General features: G+C 42.2%; 1 protein-coding gene across 1 annotated transcript in view; it reads left to right on the forward strand.

The window, feature by feature from the left end:
- The window catches only part of LOC122542860 (cyclin-dependent kinase-like 1), a 59,955-nt gene that overhangs the window by 31,270 nt on the left and 7,355 nt on the right, over nt 1-21,330 (forward strand). Inside the window, exons 3-8 of the mRNA XM_043680961.1 lie at nt 5,286-5,358; nt 7,136-7,226; nt 12,139-12,339; nt 13,854-13,936; nt 15,012-15,068; nt 18,203-18,358. Coding sequence (XP_043536896.1) covers nt 5,286-5,358; nt 7,136-7,226; nt 12,139-12,339; nt 13,854-13,936; nt 15,012-15,068; nt 18,203-18,358 — 661 coding nt within the window. The remainder of the gene's footprint in view (nt 1-5,285; nt 5,359-7,135; nt 7,227-12,138; nt 12,340-13,853; nt 13,937-15,011; nt 15,069-18,202; nt 18,359-21,330) is intronic.

Below are 21,330 nucleotides of genomic sequence, written 5' to 3' on the forward strand. Positions count from 1 at the left end.
CCTTTGTACATCAACGCTTTCCATCACCATTTTAATAATACTCTTCCTTCATAATTTTCACACTGAAGCATACAACTTCACACTAAGCAACATTGCATTGCATCTGCCATGTATTTTGCTCATTCACTCAACTTGTCTGGATCACCTTGAAGTTTCACAATTCACAATTCCATCCAGTTTCGTATCAGAAAACTTGGAAATATTGCATTTGGTTCCCTCATCCAGGTCATTGATACATCATTGTGAAGAGCTGGGGCCCAAGTACTGATGCCTTGTAGTACCCCACTAGTCACTACCTGCCACTTAGAAAAAGACCCAATTATTCCCACTCTCTGTTTCCTGCCTGTTAACCAATTCTTGATCCATGCAAATACATTAACCCGGTAATGTGCACTTTAACTTCGCTCTCTAACCTCTCATGATGGATCTTATCAAAAGCCTTCTGAACATGCAAATAAACAACATCCACTGGTTCTCTCGTATTTGTCTATTAGTTACATTCTCAAAAGACTGTAGAAAGTTTGTTCAGCAAATAATGGTAGAATCTGCCTTCCTTGTACAACAGTAGGTTTCATCTTCCCCACATTGGTACTTACATCTGTACTGATTGCTTGTAATAGTCTCTTTATGACTCCAGTTCTTCTCTCCAAGCTCTGCATCCTGTAGTCCTCAACTCATCCTGATCTAGTTTTCAGAATGTTAAATAGTCTAGGTTTGTTATAGTCTCCTGGTTAAATGTATTAAAGAAACCCAAGAACTTGTTTCTGCTGGGAGAGTCAGCCATTGGGGGCTAAGTGGATGCCAATATGTATAACCTGAAGCCCACCTTCTTACCTATTACATTTGGGCCAGCTCAAATATGGCTTGTTGTTCTCTATTAAGTAGTCACTGTAAACAATACTTTCTACCTGGGGTTAAATTGTGATCACAAAAGCCATGTAAACATATCCTCAGCTCTCTTCTGGAGATGAAAGGTCCTTTTCAACTGTATAATCCAGTTATTATCAGTTACTTTTTTAAAAAATTCATGCAGTCACTTAATAATAATGATATCACTGTGTTCTGGCAGTGTTGTAGCACCAGGGTTGGCTAAGGGCCTTTGTCATTGCACGTTATCTAGGAGTCACTCATTGGTTGCCTGGTGACGCATTGTGCCTGGAACTTCAAACCAAGGCCTAAACGGAAAAGAATTTTGAGTGTTCAGCTGTGTGCAGTTAAACAACTAAAGGAAACCATTTCAAAAGCCCTGAGGAGCAACAACAGAACACAAAGGGTACAAGGAAAAGGTTAAGCATGCACAGATTGAGATATATGATCTGAATTTTTTGGCTGTTTACACGGCAAGAAAAGCCTTCGGTGCAGTGAACAGAGGTTGCTGCCTGACTTGTCCAACTCCATTTATTTTTACTGCTGATTACCTGGCAGCTGTTACCCTGGAGTGCCAAACACACCCTGGCCTTAATGATGATGCCTAGTTCTCCATCGAACAAGGACCAAAACTGTGTAGGTCAAGAGACAAATTGAAAAGTTGGGATTGGGTTGGCTTTAAACTCCAGTGGTCTGTTGGGAGGATGGAAGAATAATAGTAGACATTTGTTTGTTTTACCCTAATCAATATACAGATATATGACCAGATAATAAGATGGCAGTAACACTGGATTTGGTTCAGTCAATCAACAGCACCTCCTGCATTGCTCCGTGCAGCATCACCCCACCCCCCCCAAAAAAAAGTAACTGAACCATGCTCTCTCCTCCACTTGCCATTGGCCCAGTGAATGACTTAACTTATTTAATGTGCTGAGCAGGCAATATAGCTCATGGTAGGTTTGCAAGTGGCATTCCACAATCTCCAGGGTAACCACTTATATTTCAGTTCATACTGGTGGTGACGGCAAGGGCAGGTGGTGGGGAGGGGGGGTGGTTACAAGGAAAGGAGGGATAGGAATGACAGTAAAGGAACTATTGGTCGTGGTGATGATGATGGAGGGTGGAGGAATGGACATGTCAAGAGTATGATCGAGAGACACACACGTGAGAGGAGGGGAAAGCCAAGAACTGTAGAATGTGTAGCGTTTGCCATGGCAACAAGGCACTGTTTGCATTTGCAGGGAGCACATTCACAGTTAGAGTTAGGTTCTGTACTGCATATTAACCAGACAGCTGCAGGGAAAGAAGTGTAGGCTTAATCAGCTGATGGGAAACAATAAAACAGCAGCTTTTTGATTCTTTTAGGATCTATCATTATAAAGCAGCCATTTGAAATTTTCTTTCCTGAGGAAGAGATGAAAAGCTAATTAAAACTGTACAGCAAGAAAATTAAGCAGATAGTTAGACTCCTTTGCTAGACAATATATTAAGTAGCCCTAGGTAGGACATAAGATAAAACTGCTGTAAAACATATTTCGGACCTATGAACTCTGATGCTTGAGTTAGATTATATTCAACAACATTCCTGAGTACTGGGCAATTGGATAGACTGGATGATAATCCAACAAGATCCAGCAGACTACTATTCTATGTTAGCCAGTAAGGAGCCAAAATTAAATTTTGGAAAACCTCAATTGTTATATATCTTCACACTTTTTCCCTGTTGGACATAGTGAGAAAATGTTGGAAAGATTAGCAGATTATCATAACCTATTGAACTAAAGAACAAACCACTGTATAGCACAGGAACATCCTTTTGGCCCATTAAGCCTGTGGCAACACATTACTACTTTCTAAATTAAAAACTCTTTGCCTCTATGCGGTCCGTATCCCTCTATTTCCTGCCTATTCATGCATCTATCAAGATGCCTCTTAAATGTTGCTATTGTATCTGCATCTACCACCTCTGCTGGCAACACATTTCAGACACTTACCATCCTCTGTGTAAAACAAAAAAGCTGCCTCTCATTATTTTGTAAACTTTTATCAGGTTGCTCCTTCGCCTCCGACATCCAGGTGAAAACACTAGAATTTTTCCAATCTCTCCTCAGCTAATATCCTCCAAACGAGACAACATCCCTGTACACCTTTTCTGTACCCTCTCCAAAGCCTGCACATTCTTTTGGTAGTGCGGTGATCAGAAGTGCATGCAGTTTTCCAAATGTGGCTTTACTAGAGTTCTGTACAGCTGCAACAATGACTTGCCAATCTATGCTCCAACTGATGCAGGCAAGGATGCCATCCCTCTTCTTGACCACCTTATCCATTTAGGAGAAAGTGCAATCTTTGCACCTTATCCATTTGTGTTGCAACTTTCAAAGAACTCTAGACCTGTACACCTAGATTCCTCTGTATGTTAATGCTTCTAAGGGTTTTGCCATTTATTTTCCTCCTGTGTTAGACGTTCCAAAATGCATCACCTTTCATTTGTTGAGATTAAATTCCATCTGCTATTTCTCTGCCCAAGTCTCTAGCTTATTTATATCCTTCTGTATACTCTGGCAGTCCTCCTCACAGTAGTCAGCTACCCCCAACCTTTTTGTCTGCAAACTTACTAATCAGAGCACCTACGTTCTCCTCCAAATCATTTATACATATAACAAACAACATGGGTCCCAGCGTTAGTCAGTATCGAACACCACCACCAGTCTCAGATTTCCAGTCAGAAAACACCCTTCTATTGCTAGTCTCTGTCTCCTATGACCAAGCCAATTCTTTATCCATCTTTCAGTTCCCATGTGACTTCACGTCCTGTCAAGAGAGACCTTGTCAAAGGCTTTTGCTAAAGTTCATGCAGGCTACATCCACCATCCTACCCTCATCAATCGTCTTTGTCTCTTTCTCAAAAACTCAATCAAGTTTGTGAGACGACCTAGCTATGCTGCCTGTCACTAATAAGTCCAAATGTGAATAAATCCTATCCCTAAGAATTTTCTTCAATAATTTCCTTACCATTGAAGTAAGATCCACCTGCCTTACTTTTCTGGATTATCTCTGTTGTTTCTCCTTAAAAAAAATGAAACAAAATTGGCTATTTCCCAGTCCTCGGACGTCTGCTGTGACTAAACAAGATACAAACTTTCATACAAGCCCCCAACAATTTCTTCCCTCGCCTACCTCCTCATGAATGCTTTTAGTTTAGCCAACAAGTATTTAAATGAGTACTAAACACACATCTTCTGGTTTGGAGGCATAGGTGTTACGTCCTGAACCACAAGATATATTTGAAAGCAACTGGTATGTGTCTGCCATGTTTAAAAAGGTTTTATTTTAATCTTTAAAAATGGTTAGGAAAGGCTAGTTTTTATTCTGGATTTTTTTCTGGATCTGATTGATATGCAATTTGCTCATATTTCGTTTGCTGGTGTGGGATTATAAGAAAAAGGCAAGAGATTGGCACCCAGTTAAAATGTTCAGAGAGCTGGCACAGACATAATGGGCTGAATAGTCTCCTTCTGCATCATAATATTCCTGTGATTATGTTCTGTTCAATATTGGGGTATTCTGATTTGGTACCCACTCACTACTCCTGCAGTTGTGGGCAGATTAAGGTGCAATACCAAATTACACAATTGACAAGTAACCATTGATGTCTCGGGAAATCATTTCTCTCTGACCACAGAAAATTACTATCTAAAGCAATTGAATCAAGTTGCTGATATTAAGCCACACAGATCTCAACACCCTGTGTTTAGTGGGTACTACAGGAAATAAAAACAGACTGCTTGTAATCACCCACTATCCAGTGGCATATGAGAAAAGTGCGCATGTATTTATATATGAAGTTGGTAAGGGCAAGGACTTGGGATATGGTAGTCCCCATGAATTGCTTGATTGTTTTCTTATATTTATGTCCGACTGTTAAAAGGTGATAGAGCCCAAGGAAAAAAAGTTGCAGAAAAGGGAGGAAGAAAGTGGTGAGATGGTTACTGTTAGCATATAAAGTTTCAAATTAACTCCCCAACAGTTCTGGAATTTCCTTGCAGCAGCTCTGCAGTTGCCATCTGTGCCACTCCTGCTATGGCTGCCAATTAACTGCTGTCTCATTTAGATTCATGTGACAGTAATTAACTTCTACTGCAACCATCTCATTTGCACATAAGTGGGGTGCTTTCTAAGGTAGCAGTGAAGACTTTGGTAAAACATAATTTGATTGTCAAGTGAAAGGAGACCTTTGTGACTATAAATATCAGGCTCTTTGAAGGTCATGTCTGCAGCTTTAAATAATGCATCATTACTTCTAAAAAAAAACGTTACCAGTTCCTCTTACACTGCCACACTTGAAATGGTCCAGTTGTGAGGTTTGAATGACTGCACATTTAAAAAAATGTATCCCTCTCTCTTTCCCTCACTTCCAGAGTTGCAGAAGATCAAGTGAAGAGAATCATAAGGCAGACACTGCAGGCTGTCAACTTCTGTCATAAGCACAATGTAAGTGTGAAGGGAAGAGTCTAAGATGGTACCAGGGATGGGCAGTACATTTTCATGTCTGGAATGCCTCTGCAGAAACAGATTCAACAGTCAATTTCAAAGAGAATTGGATAAACATTTAAAAGACTGAATTTATTGTGAACACCACCACTTTGTACCATTTGCAGGTACAAAGGTTAGCTGTGCCACGTAATTGAAAAGTTACAAAATAACAACAGCCAGGAACCTTATCTCTTTTTCTTCCACCTGTTTAAAATGCATGTTTCAGCATTTGTGGCCAATGCAAGAAGTTTCCAGTGCTGCCAGATCCAGTCGCTCCATCCACTCAGCCAAAAACTAACCAATTGCGGATCCAACAAAGAAGCAACTATCCGTCACCAGCACTCATACTGCTTATGATCCAAACACTGCTGGCACTGAGCCTGCGCACTGCCATCCACCACAGCAAATTTTGGCCAGGTGGTGAAGGGAAGCTCCCCCTCAACCCTGTCTCCTCAATCCCCCTCCTGTGATCCCACAGCTGGTGATGTCTGATGTCACTGCTTACAGAATACAGTGGCGGTGACGATACATTGACAGGTGTTTCCTGTGTCCTGTCTTCATGGCTGACTTCACAGTCTTCTTTTACACACGTGCAGTCAGTAATTTTGGCTTTCAGATTAGTCACTCCATATTTAAAATAACTACTTGCAGGTCTTTGAGAAAAGGACAGTACGAGTGCAACTAATTCATAGCTCTTTCAAAGAGGCATGAATGATTAAATGTAAGCTGCTTCTTAAGCTCAGGCATGGCAAGTGTTGTTGGTCAGTACATCGGTAGCATATTTCCCCAACATCCAGTGCACCAAGCCAGTGTCTATAGCCAGTGAGTATAGATCAGCTTGAATTATCAATAACTGCTAAAATCGCTGCAGGCTTGCATAACCTAAGAGACAACTTTTTCACACAGAGGGTGGTGCATGTATGGAATGAACTGTCAGAGGAAGTGGTAGAAGCTGATACAATTACAACATTTAAAAACCATCTGGATGGGTATATGAATAGGAAGAGTTTAGAGGGATAGGGGCCAAATGCTGTCAAATAGGACTAGATTTATTTTATATATCTGATCGGCATGGACAAGTTGAACCAAAGGGTCTGTTTCCATGCTGTGCAACTCTATGACTCTGACTCTCCCACTGTGGTGGGATATCTGGCCATTGCTCTGTTTTGGCTGGTCGGTGAAATAATCTCAGGATGCAACCACATTAATTTGCCGTGTGAAACTAGTTCTATAACTGAGTTAAACAGTAATGCATATCCAGGTAATGTCAGATTGAAGTCCTATCTAGCAGAGAAGGATGGCAGCTTGCTTTTTCTTCATTTGAGCGTTAATAATTTTCTAGCAGTTTTCACAGTCAGTTTTTGAGTGAAGCCACCTTTGGTTTCACAACCTCACCATAATGGGATTTCCACTTGACCTCTGGGTTGCCACATATTCCACCATTAACCCAGTACAGGTAGGATTGACTCTGAAGGAGTTGAGTGAAATTATGCCAATTGGTTCTTTGTGGAGCCATGAGCCAACAGCACAAAATACTGACTATGCATTCTGTGGTAAATGGCAATATATTTACCTCACCATGTCAAGCCTTGGACAAATGAATAAATTGCACGAATTGCATGCTGACTCCAGTTCATTGGAGCAAAACACGTGACTTTAGGTGCTTGGTCTGGGTTATTCTTATGCCGCAAACTTGTTTACAGCTGCTGACTGACTTTCCACGACTATTTCTTAGTGCATCCACAGAGACGTGAAACCAGAGAACATCCTCATCACCAAGCACGGAGTCATCAAACTCTGCGATTTTGGCTTTGCAAGAATCTTGAGTGAGTTTATTTCCTTTCTGCATCAGAGCTGCCAACCCTATGGCAACACTTCTGTATGTACAACAGCATTTTATTTATTCAGTTGAAGAGATTTTTAACATTTAAGTTACCCAATGTTGCATTTCAGGGTCTCAACTTTTGAAAAAGAATAAAACTTTGAGCAAATATGTGGAATCTCTTATTTTGGCCAGGCCAGCAATAATTTTCCAATGAATTATAATTACAGTGATGTGAACAACTGTAGATTTCCCCTAACTGCTGTAAACTGTCCGTGGCATGAAAATCTGATTATCTGTGTAAACGTTGTTAAGGAGAATATGTAGATTAACATTAATATGAAGGATGTGGTGGGATTTTTGCAAGGTTTGTAGCTCAGGTTGAGGTTTAGGGTGTAGGTTTGCTCGCTGAGTTGTAAGTTTGATATCCAGACGTTTCATTACCTGGCTAGGTAACATCATCAGTGGTGACCTCCGAGTGAACGAAGCTGTTGTCTCCTGTTTTCTATTTATATATTTGTCCTGGATGGGGTTCCTGGGGTTTGTGGTGATGTCATTTCCTATTCGTTTTCTGAGGGGTTGATAGATGGGATCTAGATCTGTAGATTTTGTAGATGATGTTGGTTTTGTCCATGGATTGTACAAAATTCCATGCAAGGACTACCACAAACACTAAGTAGGACAAACAGGAAGAAAGTTAGCCACCAGGATACACGAACACCAGCTAGCCACAAAAAGACACGACCCTCTCTCCCTCATAGCCCTACACACGGATGAAAAAAACACCATTTCGACTGGGACAACACATCTATCCTGGGACAGGCTAAGCAAAGACATGCCAGAGAATTCCTAGAGGCCTGGCACACTAACCACAATGCCATAAACAAACACATAGATCTAGATACCATCTATCAACCCCTCAGAAAATGAACAGGAAATGACATCACCACAAACCCCAGGAACCCCATCCAGGACAAACATATAAATAGAAAGCAGGAGACAACAGCTTCGCTTCACTTGGAGGTCGCCAAGTGATGTTACTTAGCCAGGTAATGAAAAGTCTGGATATCAAACCTACAGCTCAGCGAGCAAACCTACATCCTAAATGTGGTGAGATGGTTACAAAATATATAGGTCAGTTTAAATCTAGATGTGTGGAATATGGATTGAGTACAACCATCAATAACACAATAGCAAAGTAGGTAGAATGACTAGGCTGGAAGAATCCAGAGGAAAGATTGAAGTGGGTGGTGTTACATTGGAACAGGGTATAAGCTCATCAATGTTAGGACAAGTTATAACAGATAATATTCAGCAAGTTAGAAGAACGATAGAAATAACCAAAATTAATTTTGTGAAGATGAAGGAGCAAGGGAAAAACATCAATATGGTGCTACATTCTCTCCACTTTTCTACATGCCTCAAAACTTTGAGTGATCAGTAAACACATAAGACAGAACTTGTGGAATAAAATGGAGGCCATTTAAATGAGGATGCTAAGACAAGAACTGAAAATTCTGTGCATAGACCACAAAACACATGAAGAGATACATGAAATTACTTGAGCAGAAAGAACTCTTTTTAAAACTGATGTCTGTATTTCAGCCACTTAATCAAAGCTGAAAAGCTGCTCTCTTCTAGCAGGTAAAGTGGAGAGCAGCAGAAAGGGGGAATCAGCCAAGGCACAGTTGGATCATGGATAGTGACAGTTAAACAATAACAATATACTTTCAAGTCAGGATAATATGTGGCTTGGAGGGGAACCCGTGGTTGGTTGGTGTTCCTTTGCACATGCATTCTTCTTCCTCTGAATGGTACCTGTCGCAAGTTTGGGAGGTGCTATTGAAGAAATAATGGTAAGTTATTGCAGCACATCTTATAGATGGTGCACACTGCCGTCAGTGCACAATTGGTGAAGATGGTACATAAGGTGCCAGTCAAGCAGGCTGCTTTGTCCTGGGTGATGTTAAGTTTCTTGGTTATTGTTGGGGCTGCATTCACTCAAGCAAGGTGAGAGTCCATCACACCCCTTTATTGTGCTTTATAGAAAGTAAACAGGTTTTGGGAAGTCACAAGGTGATGTGTTCTCCACAGAATTCCAGCCTCTGGCCTGTTCTTGTAGGCACAGCATTTACATGACTGGTTCTGATCAGTTTCTGGTCAATGGTAAGTCCTTGGATATTGATCACAAGGGATTTATCAATGGTAATGCTGTTGAACAACAAGGATGATGGTTAGATTCTCTCCAGTTTGATATGGTCATTTTTCGACACCTGTGTGGCGCAAATGTTAATTACCATTTATCAGCCCAAGCATAGATGTTGTCTGGATCTTACTGCATATGGACAATGATGATTTCAGTATCTGAAGAGTCACAAAAGGTGCTGAACATTGTGCATTCTTCAGTGCACATATGGCTTGATGGAGGGAAGGTGTTTGCTGAAGTACTTCAAGGTGGTTGGGTTAACAAGCTACCCCAAAGAGCTCCTGCACTGATCTCCTGGGGTTGATATAATAGACCTCCAACAACCACAACCATCTTCCTTTGTGACAGATATGACTCCAACAAGAGGAGAGTTTCTTCCCCCTTTCCAATTCCTACTGATTTCAGTTTTTCTGAGACTTCTTTAAGTTTTACTTGGTCAAATTCTTTTGATGTTGAGAATAATCACAGTCACCTCACCTCTGGAGTTCAGCGCTTTTGTCTGTTAGGACCAATGCTGCAACAAGGGCAGGAGTTGAGTGGCTCTGGCAAAACCTACATTGGGTGTCAATGACCAGATTTCTGCTGAGCAACTGCCTCCTAATAGTGCTGCAAATGACCCCTTTCACTATTTATGTGTTCAAATATAGACTGATAGGACAGTAATTAGAATCATAGAATCCTCAAAGTGATACAGGCCCTTTGGCCCAATAAGTCCACACCGAACTTCTGAAGATTAACCACCCAGACCCATTCCTCTATCCTATTACTCTACATTTACCCCTGACTAATGCCCCTAACCTACACATCCCTGCACATTACGGGCAATTTAGCATGGCCAGTTACCTAACCTGCATTCGTTGGAGTCATTTCTGGCAGAAAGTAAGAATGTTGGAGGTCAGTCGTCATAGCTGCAGGACATCTCTGGAGGAGTTCCTCAAGGGAGTGTCATAGGCCCAACCATCTTCAGTAGTTTCTTCAAAGGACTTCCCTCCATCATAGGGTCAAATATGCGGATGTTAGCTAATGATTACAGTGTTCAGCAGCACTTGCGACTACTCAGGTACTTAAGTATTTCATATCCAAGTGCGGTGAGACCTGGACAATATCCAGGCTTGGGAGACAAGTGGCAAATAGCATTTGCGCCACATAAATGTCAGACAATGATCATCTCTAACAATAGAGAATCAAACCATCGTCCTTCAATATTCAATGGGGTTACCATTGCTGAATCCTCAATTATCAATATGTTGGGATTACCATTGACCAGAAACTGAATTGGACCATCCGTATTAATACAGTGGCAACAGAACAGGTCAGAAGCTAGGAATACTGCAATGAATAACTCACTTTCTGACTTCCCAAAACTGTCCACCATCTGCAAGGCACAAGTCAGGAGCGAGTATTGGGTAGGGGAATAGGTCTGGGTGGGTTACTCTTCGGAGGGTCAGTGTACACTTGTTGGGCCGTAGGGCCTATTTACACAATGTGGAGATTCTATGATTCTAATTACCATCCTATCAGTCTACATTTCCCTAGATAAGCGAAGCTCCAACAACACTCAAGAAGCGAAACTCTGTGTGGGATAAACAGATCACTTGATTGCCACCGCATCCATTTTATTTTTACCACTGACTCTCAATCACAGCAGTATGTACCAACTACTAGATGCAATGCAGAAATTCACCAAAGTTCCTCAGACAGAACCTTCCAAACCTAGTATCATCTGGAAGGACGCAAGCAGCAGAAACTATACCATCAAACACTGCAAGTTCCCTTCCAAGCCAATCACCATCCTGATTTGGAAATACATGGCCATTCCTGAAGTACCTCTGCTTTACAGTCCTCGATAACAGTGTTATAAGTCTGTTATACAGCACACAGACAGCAACAGTTCCAGAAAGCAGCTCACCAACACATTCTCAATAGCCTCTAGGGATGAGCAATAAATACCAGCCCAGCCAGCAATGCCCATGAATGGATTAGAATTCCTTAAAAATGTCGTCCAAATTGGATTTGTCCTTTTTGTGAACAGAACATAGTTGAGCAACTTTCCTGATTGCTAGGTAGTTTCCATTGTAGTGAAACAGCTTGACTAAGGGCGCAGCTAGTTCTGGAACACAGTCCTCAGTATTATTGCTGGAATGTTGTCAGCACCCACAGCCTTTTCGCACCTGGCACAAAGGAAGATGGTTGTGGTTGTTAGAGGTCTATCATGTCAGCCCCAGGAGATCACTGCAGGAGCTCTTCAGGGTAGTTTGTTACCAGTGCCTTCAGCCGTTCCTTGACATCTGACTGAAAGAATCAAATTAGTATCAGTGATGCTGGAGATCTCTCATGGAGGGTAAAATCCTGTGCTAATATTTACAGCACGACCAACATTGTTAAAGACGGATTATCTCATCATTTCAGTATTACTGTTGTGAGATCTTATGATTTGAAAATTGGCTGTCAAATTTCCTACCTTGCAATAGTGACCACATTTCAAGAAAATTTAATTGGCCGTAAAGCATTTTGGACGGCATGCTGAAGTCATTGGAAGTTTTTCGTTTACGTACGAGAGAGACAGTTGACAAACTGGAGTGAATGGGCCCAAGTCACCTGAGAGGTTTAAAGTAGGTGCCCCTCTTGGGATCCCTACTGTTTCTTTTAGGGAAATGTAATTGACCTGGTCTGACGTTAACATGTTAACATCTTAATCACTCTGTTCCAGCCGGTCCAGGGGATGACTACACTGATTATGTGGCAACTCGCTGGTACCGTGCCCCAGAACTTCTGGTTGGAGATACGCAATATGGACCCCCAGTGGATGTCTGGGCAATAGGCTGTGTTTTTGCTGAGCTCACCTCGGGCAATCCTCTATGGCCTGGACGGTCAGATGTCGATCAGCTCTATCTAATCAGGAGGACACTGGGTGAGCTGCAGATCCTAGAACAGTTTCAGTCATTGCTGTTGCTTAGTTGTGTTGACACCAAACGCACTTGTGTTATATACGTCATATTAATTTATGAACTGAGACTATACTGAATAAGTAGTGAATGCTCCAAAGAGGTTCCAAACTGATTAGATCTTTGTGACAGAATGCCATCATCAAGGCAGTTTAACTACAATATTGTCATCATTTTGAAGTATTTCATGTTTGAACTTTAAAGTCAGAAGTGCATTGATAATTCCATCTATAATAAAGTCTGATTTCTTTAAATAGTCTGGTACTAGACATTTTTATGTCCAGTATCTTATTTGAAACCCCACTAGAAACCATAATATATCATTTTGAGCATTTGATTGGCTCTGTGGGGGACAATGAGCTCAGAATATGTGAGGAATTCCACCTTAGCTAACAAGCTCATGTTCATGAGGTTCCCACTTTGCCTGATGAATGTCCAGTCTCAGCACCAGTCCTAGCTATAGCCATGAATTCTTTAACATTGCCATCCCTCTCTAAGGCTAAGCAAAGTTCCATTCTGCACCCTGTTTCCATCTGGCCTCAGCATGGGGTTAGCAGTGTGTGTCGGTACACTGGAAGTCCATCAGCGACATCCTAACCCTTTATCTCAAGGTTGACAACTTTGGTTAGATGTGTATCTGGAGTTTTAGCGCATGACTTCCTGCAACCATCACTATTGTGTCAGTAGTCACCCAGAATATGGTGCTCTGCTGTCCCATGGCCAGTGGAAAGTGAACTCCTGCTTAGTCGAGTCTTGGTTGCCAGTTGACAGCCTCAACACTCCTTCTCTAGGATATCCAAAGAAAATGAAAAACATCTTTTTAAATATCCTTACGATTTTTCTCCAGACTTTCTTGTAGCAATGTCCAGGAATTCAATCAATTGTCCTGGAGACTGTTGGCAATCTCCATCATCACTATACATCCTCCCATACACATTTGCAAGGCATCAGCAACTGGAAACATTGTGAACTAGTGTAAGAAAAAGCTTGCAGGCTAGATTCACACTTCCAATATTCCACTCTTGGACTTTGGACCCTCAAAGGGTCCATAACATTGGGGTTCAGTGACATTTTGCGCTCCTGAGTTAAGCTGATTTACTGATTCTACAATACTGCACACTCCGATCCCTGCCATCCTAGTGGATGAATGTAAAAGCAAACCAATGGAGATCTGAAACAAAAACAGAAGGTGCTGAAGAAACTGAGTGGGTCTGGCAGCACCTGTGGAGAAAGGAACAAATAACATTTTATATCCAAAATGGCTATTTTTCAGAAAGCCAAAGAGTTCCATAGAAGTAACATATCAGATTCAACATTAACTGTTCCTGTCTCTACAGATGCTGTCAGACTTCCTAAGTTTTCCCAGCTCTTACTTTTTTTTTAACTTCAGTATGAGGATACCTCGATATTTTGCTTGATGTTGTGCCTCATTTTATAATTTGTATTGACACTGTGTAATTATTCCCCTCTGCTCCCACAGGGGATCTCATCCCTCGGCACCAAAAGGTGTTTAGTTCCAACCAGTTCTTCAGTGGAGTCAGTATTCCAGTTCCTGACATCATGGTAAAGGACCTCCTTCATTAAGTGAAATGACCTCCATTTCTAAAGTGTCTCAAACAGCCTTGGGATGTCCCAATGCATTTTAAAGCCAATGAGATACTTCTAAAATGTAGTCACTGTCGTGGGAAATATGGTAGTCAATTTAACACAGGCACTTCCACACAGATAGCAAAGAAAAACTACAATTAATTGACTTTAGTGACCTTTCTTTAGACGGTATTAAAGACAGCTCTTCTCTCCTTTGAAATAGTGCTTTGTGGTGCCCTGTAATCTTTCATAGTCTCTTTAACGTCCCATCTGAAAAACAGTGAATGGAATTTAAATCCTTTTCTTTTCTCTCTTTTTCTCTTCACCAAAGCTACATGTGAGTTTGACGGTAGGAAGATCGTTCTGTAAGGTGGGAATGTGGAAATCCCATTGCCTTCCTGCCATAGTTATGATTAAGTCCATGACAAGAAAGTTTGTAGATGGTATGACCACCCTGTCACTTAACTGAGGCCCTCAAGTGGACATTTAGTGTCCACTCAGAGGCCTTATCTCACCGTCATTGGCAGCCATCCAGCAATGGACAAGTTAATTCATTATGCCTGAAGCCGGGTGCAATGAAGATCAGTCAGAGCACTAGAGTCATAGAGATGTACAGCATGTAAACAGACCCTTCAGTCCAACCTGTCCATGCCGACCAGATATCCCAACCCAATCTAGTCCCACCTGCCAGCATCCGGCCCATATCTCTCCAAACCCTTCCTATTCATATACCCATCCAAATGCCTTTTAAATATTGCAATTGTACCAGCCTCCACCACATCCTCTGGCAACTCATTCCATACACATACCACCCTCTGTGTGAAACAGTTGCCCCGTAGGTCTCTTTTATATCTTTCCCCCTCACCCTAAACCTGTGCCCTCTAGTTCTGGACTCCCCGACCCCAGGGAAAAGACTTTGCCTATTTACCCTAGCCATGCCCTTCATAATTTTGTAAACCTCTATAAGGTCACCCCTCGGCATCCGACGCTCCAGGGAAAACAGCCCCAGCCTGTTCACTAATTCTGCTGTTTGTTTGTCTGACCCACCCAGGAACCGTTGGAGGTGAAGTTTCCACACATATCTGCTCAGGCCCTTCACTTAATGAAGGTGAGTGAACAGTATCAGCTGCCCACAAGCTTCTACAATGTGAAACATCCCAAATATCACTGTACTGGGAAAGATACACAGAACACATTGATCAATTTGGAGGTGCTCACAATATTAATTTGGGCTGTGGAATTAACAAAACAAAAACTGCCATGGACGACTGTTCCATCTGGTACTACTTGCTTACATTAAAGCTATTAATGTATCAGAAACCTTACCTCTGTCTATCTAACTGTATTGTGAAAACCATACCTCTTATGGCAACATTTCAATACATAATCAGAATTTTGTTACAATCGTATTATATATATATAACCTCACTTCTGACTTCCAGCTCCCAAAAACCTGTACAACATCTTTTCAGCACAAGTCAGGAGTCCCATGGAATAGTCTCCATTTGGAGCTGTACTCATCCAAGCAAGTAACTCCCCAGTCTGATTATCTATACTCATGCATTCTCGTACGTGCACTCTCATCCTGATTTAGACTTCACCAATAAACTACTTATTCTCTATTTTAGTGCTCTGTGCCTCTCCTAGCATTTTGTGCAGAGTCAAAAGGTGTTGTGCTGGAAAAGCACAACAGGTCAGGCAGCATCCAAGGAGCAGGAGAATCGATGTTTAGTGCATAAGCACATCATCAGGAATGTGGGTGGCAGGGTGGCTGACAGATAAATAAAGAGGGGGATGGGGCTGGGGGAAGGTAGCTAGGAAGGCGATAGGTAGATGTAGGTGGTGTGTGATGATGATAGGCTGGAGCAGAGGGTGGAGTGGATAGGTGTGAAGGAAGATGGACAGGTGGGACAGTTCAAGAGAGTGATGCGGAGTTGGAGGGTTGGATCTGTGATGAAGTAGGGGGAAGAGAGATGAGGAAACTAGGGGAAGAGAGATGAGGAAACTAGTGAAATAGACGTTGATGCTGTGTGGTTGGAGGATCCCAAGGCAGAAGATGAGGTGTTCTTCCTCCAGGCGGTCTAGTAGCTAGGATTTGGCAGTAGAGGAGGCCCAGGACGTGCATGACCTTGGCAGAGTGGGAAGGGGAATTGAAGTGTTCAGCCACAGGGTGGTGGGATTGTTTGGTGCATGTGTCCCAGAGATGTTCCCTGAAACATTCCATGAGTTGGTGTCCTGTCTCCCCAATTTAGAACAGACCACATCAAGAGCAACGGACACAGTAGATGAGGTTTGGATGTGCAGGAAGATCTCTGCCAGATGTGGAAGGATCCTTTGGGACCTTGGATGGAGGTGATAGGGGAGGTGTGGGCACACGTTTTATACCTCTTGCGGTGGCAAGGGAAGGTGCTGGGTGTGGAGGGTGGGTTTGCGATGGGCGTGGACCTAACGAGGGAGTCATGGAGGGAATGGTCTCTGTGGAATGCTGTTAGGGATGGGGTGGGAAATATATCTGCGGTGGTGGGGTCTGACTGTAGGTGGTGGAAATGTCAGAGGATAATGTGCTGTACCCAGAGATTGGGTGGAAGGTGACTACTGGGGTGCTTTATCCTTCTTGTGGTTGGAGGGGTAGGGTTCAAGGGTAAATGTGAGGGAAGTGGAGCAGAATCCCTGGAGGGCATTGTTGACCATGTGGGAGGGGAAATTGCAGTCCTTGAAGTAGGAGGCCATCTGGTATGTTCTGGAGTGGAATTGCTCATTTGGGAGTAAGGGATAGCATTTTTATAGGGGAGGGGGGTGAGGAGGTGTAGTCCAGGTAGCTGTGGGAGTCAGTGGGTTCGAAGTAGATGTCTATGTTGAGTTGCTGGAAATGGAGACAGAGAGGTCCAGGAAGGGGAGCGAGGTATCCAAGATGGTCCAGGTGAACTTAAGGTCAGAATGGAAGGTATTCGTAAAGTTGATGAACTGTTCAACCTCCTTGTGGGAGCATGAGGTGGCGCTGATATGGTCATCAATGTAGCGGAGGAAAAAGTGGGGAAATGGTGCCAGTGTAACTACAGAAGATGGACTGTTCCACATATCTGATGAAAAGGCAGGCATACCTGGAGCCCATGGTTACTCCTTTAGTCTGAAGAAAGTGGAAGGATTTGAAGAAGTTCTTGAGGGTGAGGACCAGTTCAGACAATCAAATTAGTGTGTCAGTGGAGGGGTTCTGGTTTGGTCAGCGGGAGAGGAAGAAACTGAGGGCTTGGAGCATTTTGTAGAGCCTGGAATTACTTTTCAATAATCTCTCCTGGTGACCACACCTCTACGGAGTTAGTTTAAACCCTCCACAATAGCAACAACAAAACTTTCTGCAACAAACACAGTCCCAACTCTCTCAATTGCAACCCATCAAGCTAGTACAGGTGATATCATCCCCAAAGCCAGTCCGTGTCCCAAGAATCCTTCTTGCACTAACTTTCCAGCTACATATTCATCAGTCTTCAGCCTTATCTTTCTTTTTTGTACTCACTTGCACATGAAACTGGGAGCGATCTGAAGATTGCTACATTAGAGGTCCTGCTTGCAAATTTTCTACCGAGCTCCTTTAAAATTTTATTTTATGATTCCGTCCCACTTCCTACCAATGTCATTACTACCAATGTAGACCATGACCTCTGATTGTTTGCCCTCCCCCAAATCGATGTCCTACATCCACTCTTGAAATTCTGACCCTAGCACCAGGTATGCAACAAACCATCTTGAGCTTACACTGAGGGCTGGAGAAATATCTGTCTTTCCTAAAAACTAAAAGAAAAATCAATACTTGCCTTCCATGCTTCTTCCTCCCCTGCTGGGCCAGCTGCACTTCAAGAATCTGTCACTCTCACTGATATTCAGAGCAGAAAGTCGATTAGTGAGCGGGACCTTCTGGGTTCTCCTGCACTACCTGCCTGTTTCTCATGGACTGCCTAGCAATCACCCATTCCCTCTCTGCTTGCTTGCTCCCAATTTGCAGTGTGACCAACTCTCTGAATGTACTATCTATATAGTTCTTGCGTCATGGACATACCTCATTGACTCTAGACACTGCTACCGCTTATGCAGATAGTCTCACGTCCTGCACAGAGGCTGGACTAGTCATGATTAGTGGTTAAGGTGGGTGTGCCTTGATCTCTGCTAAATTCTATGAAAAATGCCTCTGTTGAAGGATTAATAAGGGCTTGGTATTGAAATCTGTTACCTCAATGTTCATCTTAGGGCTGTTTGATGATGGATCCCTCAGAGAGGCTAACATGTGAGCAGTTGCTGCAGCACCCACACTTTGAAAGCTGCCGGGAGGAGATGGAGAGCAACAAAGATGCTGAGAAGCTCAACAGGAAGCATGACAAGATGCTACGCAGGCGCCCACCTGGGGTAAGTGTTTTAATCCACTGTAACTGGCTAGCCATTTTATTCAACAAGGAACTTAAGCCATGAAGCAGTTGAGGTGGATAATGCACAAGGATTATAATTTTGCTAACTACATCACGTTTCTCAATCAGTTACATGTGCCCATAAAGACATTTTTAAAAAGAGCAGGAATAGGCCATTCAAGCTTGGTCCACCATTCAGTAAGATGGTTGTCCTCCACTTCCTTTCCTGTTTTCTCCCTATATCCTTTCATTCTCCTATAATTCAATAATTTGTTTGTGTCAACCGGAATATATTCAGTGACTCCATTCCCATTGTAATCTGGGATAGATGATTCCAAAAGATTCAAAAGAAATTTCAACTGGGAGATTGCCTATTCTGGAATATGGCCCCTAGATCTTCCCACAAGAAGGGACTATCCTCTCAGAATTTACCGTGTGCCAGCCCTCCCATTAATTTATGGTTTAATAAGATTACCTTATATTCTTAATCCCAGCAATTATTATAGGTCCTTTCCTCATTACTTATCCTGGGAACCAATCTGGTGAACCTCTCTGAACTGCCTCCAATGCATGTGTATCCATCATGAACTAGAATGACCAAAACCACAGTACATCTTGGTGTGATATTGCTACTACCCTGTATAATTACAGCAAACCTTTCCTACTTTCATACTTCATCTGCTGTGCAATATCAGTCAACATTACATTTGCCTTTCTAATTACAAGCTGAATCGGCTGAGAACCTGTTTAAATTACAAGGACATCCAGATCTCTTCCTACCACGGTTTTCCACATATCTTAAATAATGCTCTGCTTTTCTATTTTTGCAATAGTCTCTGAGCTTCCCACATTTTACTCCAACTCATACATTTTCTTTATTCATTCAAACTACCTGTATGCTTTTACAGAATCTTTGTATGCTTCACAAAACTTACTTTCCAATCAGTCTTTGAGTCATCAGCATATTTGGCTACAGTTCCCTATGTTTATTTATCTAAGACATTAATATAAATAGTAAATAGTTGAGCCCCCAGCAATGAATCCATCGGCATCTCACTAGTGACAGTTTGCCCATCTGAAATTTACCCATTTATCTTGAAGCATTATTGTAGAGGCCTACTGCACAGAAAAAGGGCTTTTGGGTCTGCACGAGTCAAAATCAAATGTCTAACTATTCTAATCTCCCAACTTCCAGCACTTGGCTCATAACCTTGTACGCCTAGGCACCGAAAGTGTACATTTAAATACTTCTTAATTGTTGTGAAGGGTTCTGCATCTGCCGGCCTTACAGATAGTGAGTTCCAGATTCCCAACGCTCTCTAAGTGAAAAACAATTCTCTCACATTCGCTCTTAAACTCCTGTTCCCTTACCTTAAATCTATGTCCCTGGGTCATTGATCCCTCCATCAAGGGGAAAAGTCTTTTCCTGTCTATGCCTCTCATAATTTATACATCTCAGTCTGGAAATGTGTTGCTGGAAAAGCGCAGCAGGTCAGGCAGCATCCAGGAAACAGGAGAATCGACGTTTCGGGCATAAGCCCTTCTTCAGGAAATGAAGTCTGTCCCACCTCAGTTTCCTCTGCTCCAAAGAAAACAACCTCAGTCTATCAAATCACTCTCCAGTCCAGGGCAACATACTGGTAAATCTTCTGCAATGTCTCCAGCACATCACATCCCGCCTATAATGTTGATTTCAGAACTGCACGCAATACTCTAGTTGTGGCCTATCCAACTTTTTGGACAGTTCTAGCATAATGTCCCTGCTCTTAAACTCTACGTCATGGCTAATAAAGGCAAGTATCCATATGGCTCCTTTGGTTGCAGCTAGCAAATCCTCTATCTATGCTGATATATTAGAATATAAGTGCTTATCTCATACAATATTGTTATTGAATGCAACTCTCTGGAGCTAAGTGACTACCACTTCAGCTTTGCTGAATTTAAGGTGATTAGTCAGTTACTTGGTCTGCAGAGGGAACACTCCTTGGTAGTATATTTCAAGACGAGAGGGCACATTTTTAAAGTGAGAGGTGAATGATTTAAAAAAAATACATTAGGGGCAGTTGTTTTACATAGAGGGTTGTTTGTATGTGGCCAGAACTTCCTGAGGAAGTGGTGGATGTGGGTATAATTACAATGTTTAAAAAACATTTAGATAAGTACATGAATAAGAAAGGTTTGGAGGGATATGGGTCAGGAGCAGGCTGGTGGGACTAGTTTAGTTTGGGTATATGTTCGGCATGGACTAGTTGGACCGAAGGGTCTGTTTCTGTGCTGTATGACTATATGTGCAATATTGTCTGTGTCTCTCCAAGTCCATATTGAGACTCAAGGGGTGGAGGTTGTCTGCTGAGAAGTCTTGGCTTCTCCTGTTAAGCAAAGACCATTCCTGCCATGTTAGCTCAAAACTTACAATTAGACAGATGGGATTTTCACAATGAACATTTTATTAATACCCAATATTTCTAGTTTCTTCATCCAAGGATATCTGCGCATAGATCTTGCTCAGGAAGATTACAGTAACCTTTTCTATGGCATTATGTCAAATGCCTTTTGCAAATCAACACATTACATCTATTTTCCTTCCACAAAACCATGTTGACTCTTTAATTATATTACATATATTATTTCCTAAATGTCCTGTTACTATTTCCTCAAAGGTGAATGCCAGTATATTTCCAGTTACCTCAGATTACAACAGGATCTGGACCAGATGGGCCAATAGGCTGAGAAGTGGCAGATGGAGTTTAATTCAGACAAATGCGAGGTGCTGCATTTTGAGAAAGCAAATCTTAGCAGGACTTATACACTTAATGGTAAGGTCCTAGGGAGTGTTGCTGAACAAAGAGACCTTGGAGTGCAGGTTCATAGCTCTTTGAAAGTGGAGTCACAGGTAGATAGGATAGTGAAGAAGGCGTTTGGTATGCTTTCCTTTATTGGTCAGAGTATTGAGTACAGGAGTTGGGAGGTCAT

The sequence above is a fragment of the Chiloscyllium plagiosum genome, chromosome 41, assembly GCF_004010195.1.
Source record: "Chiloscyllium plagiosum isolate BGI_BamShark_2017 chromosome 41, ASM401019v2, whole genome shotgun sequence".
NCBI lineage: Eukaryota > Metazoa > Chordata > Chondrichthyes > Orectolobiformes > Hemiscylliidae > Chiloscyllium > Chiloscyllium plagiosum.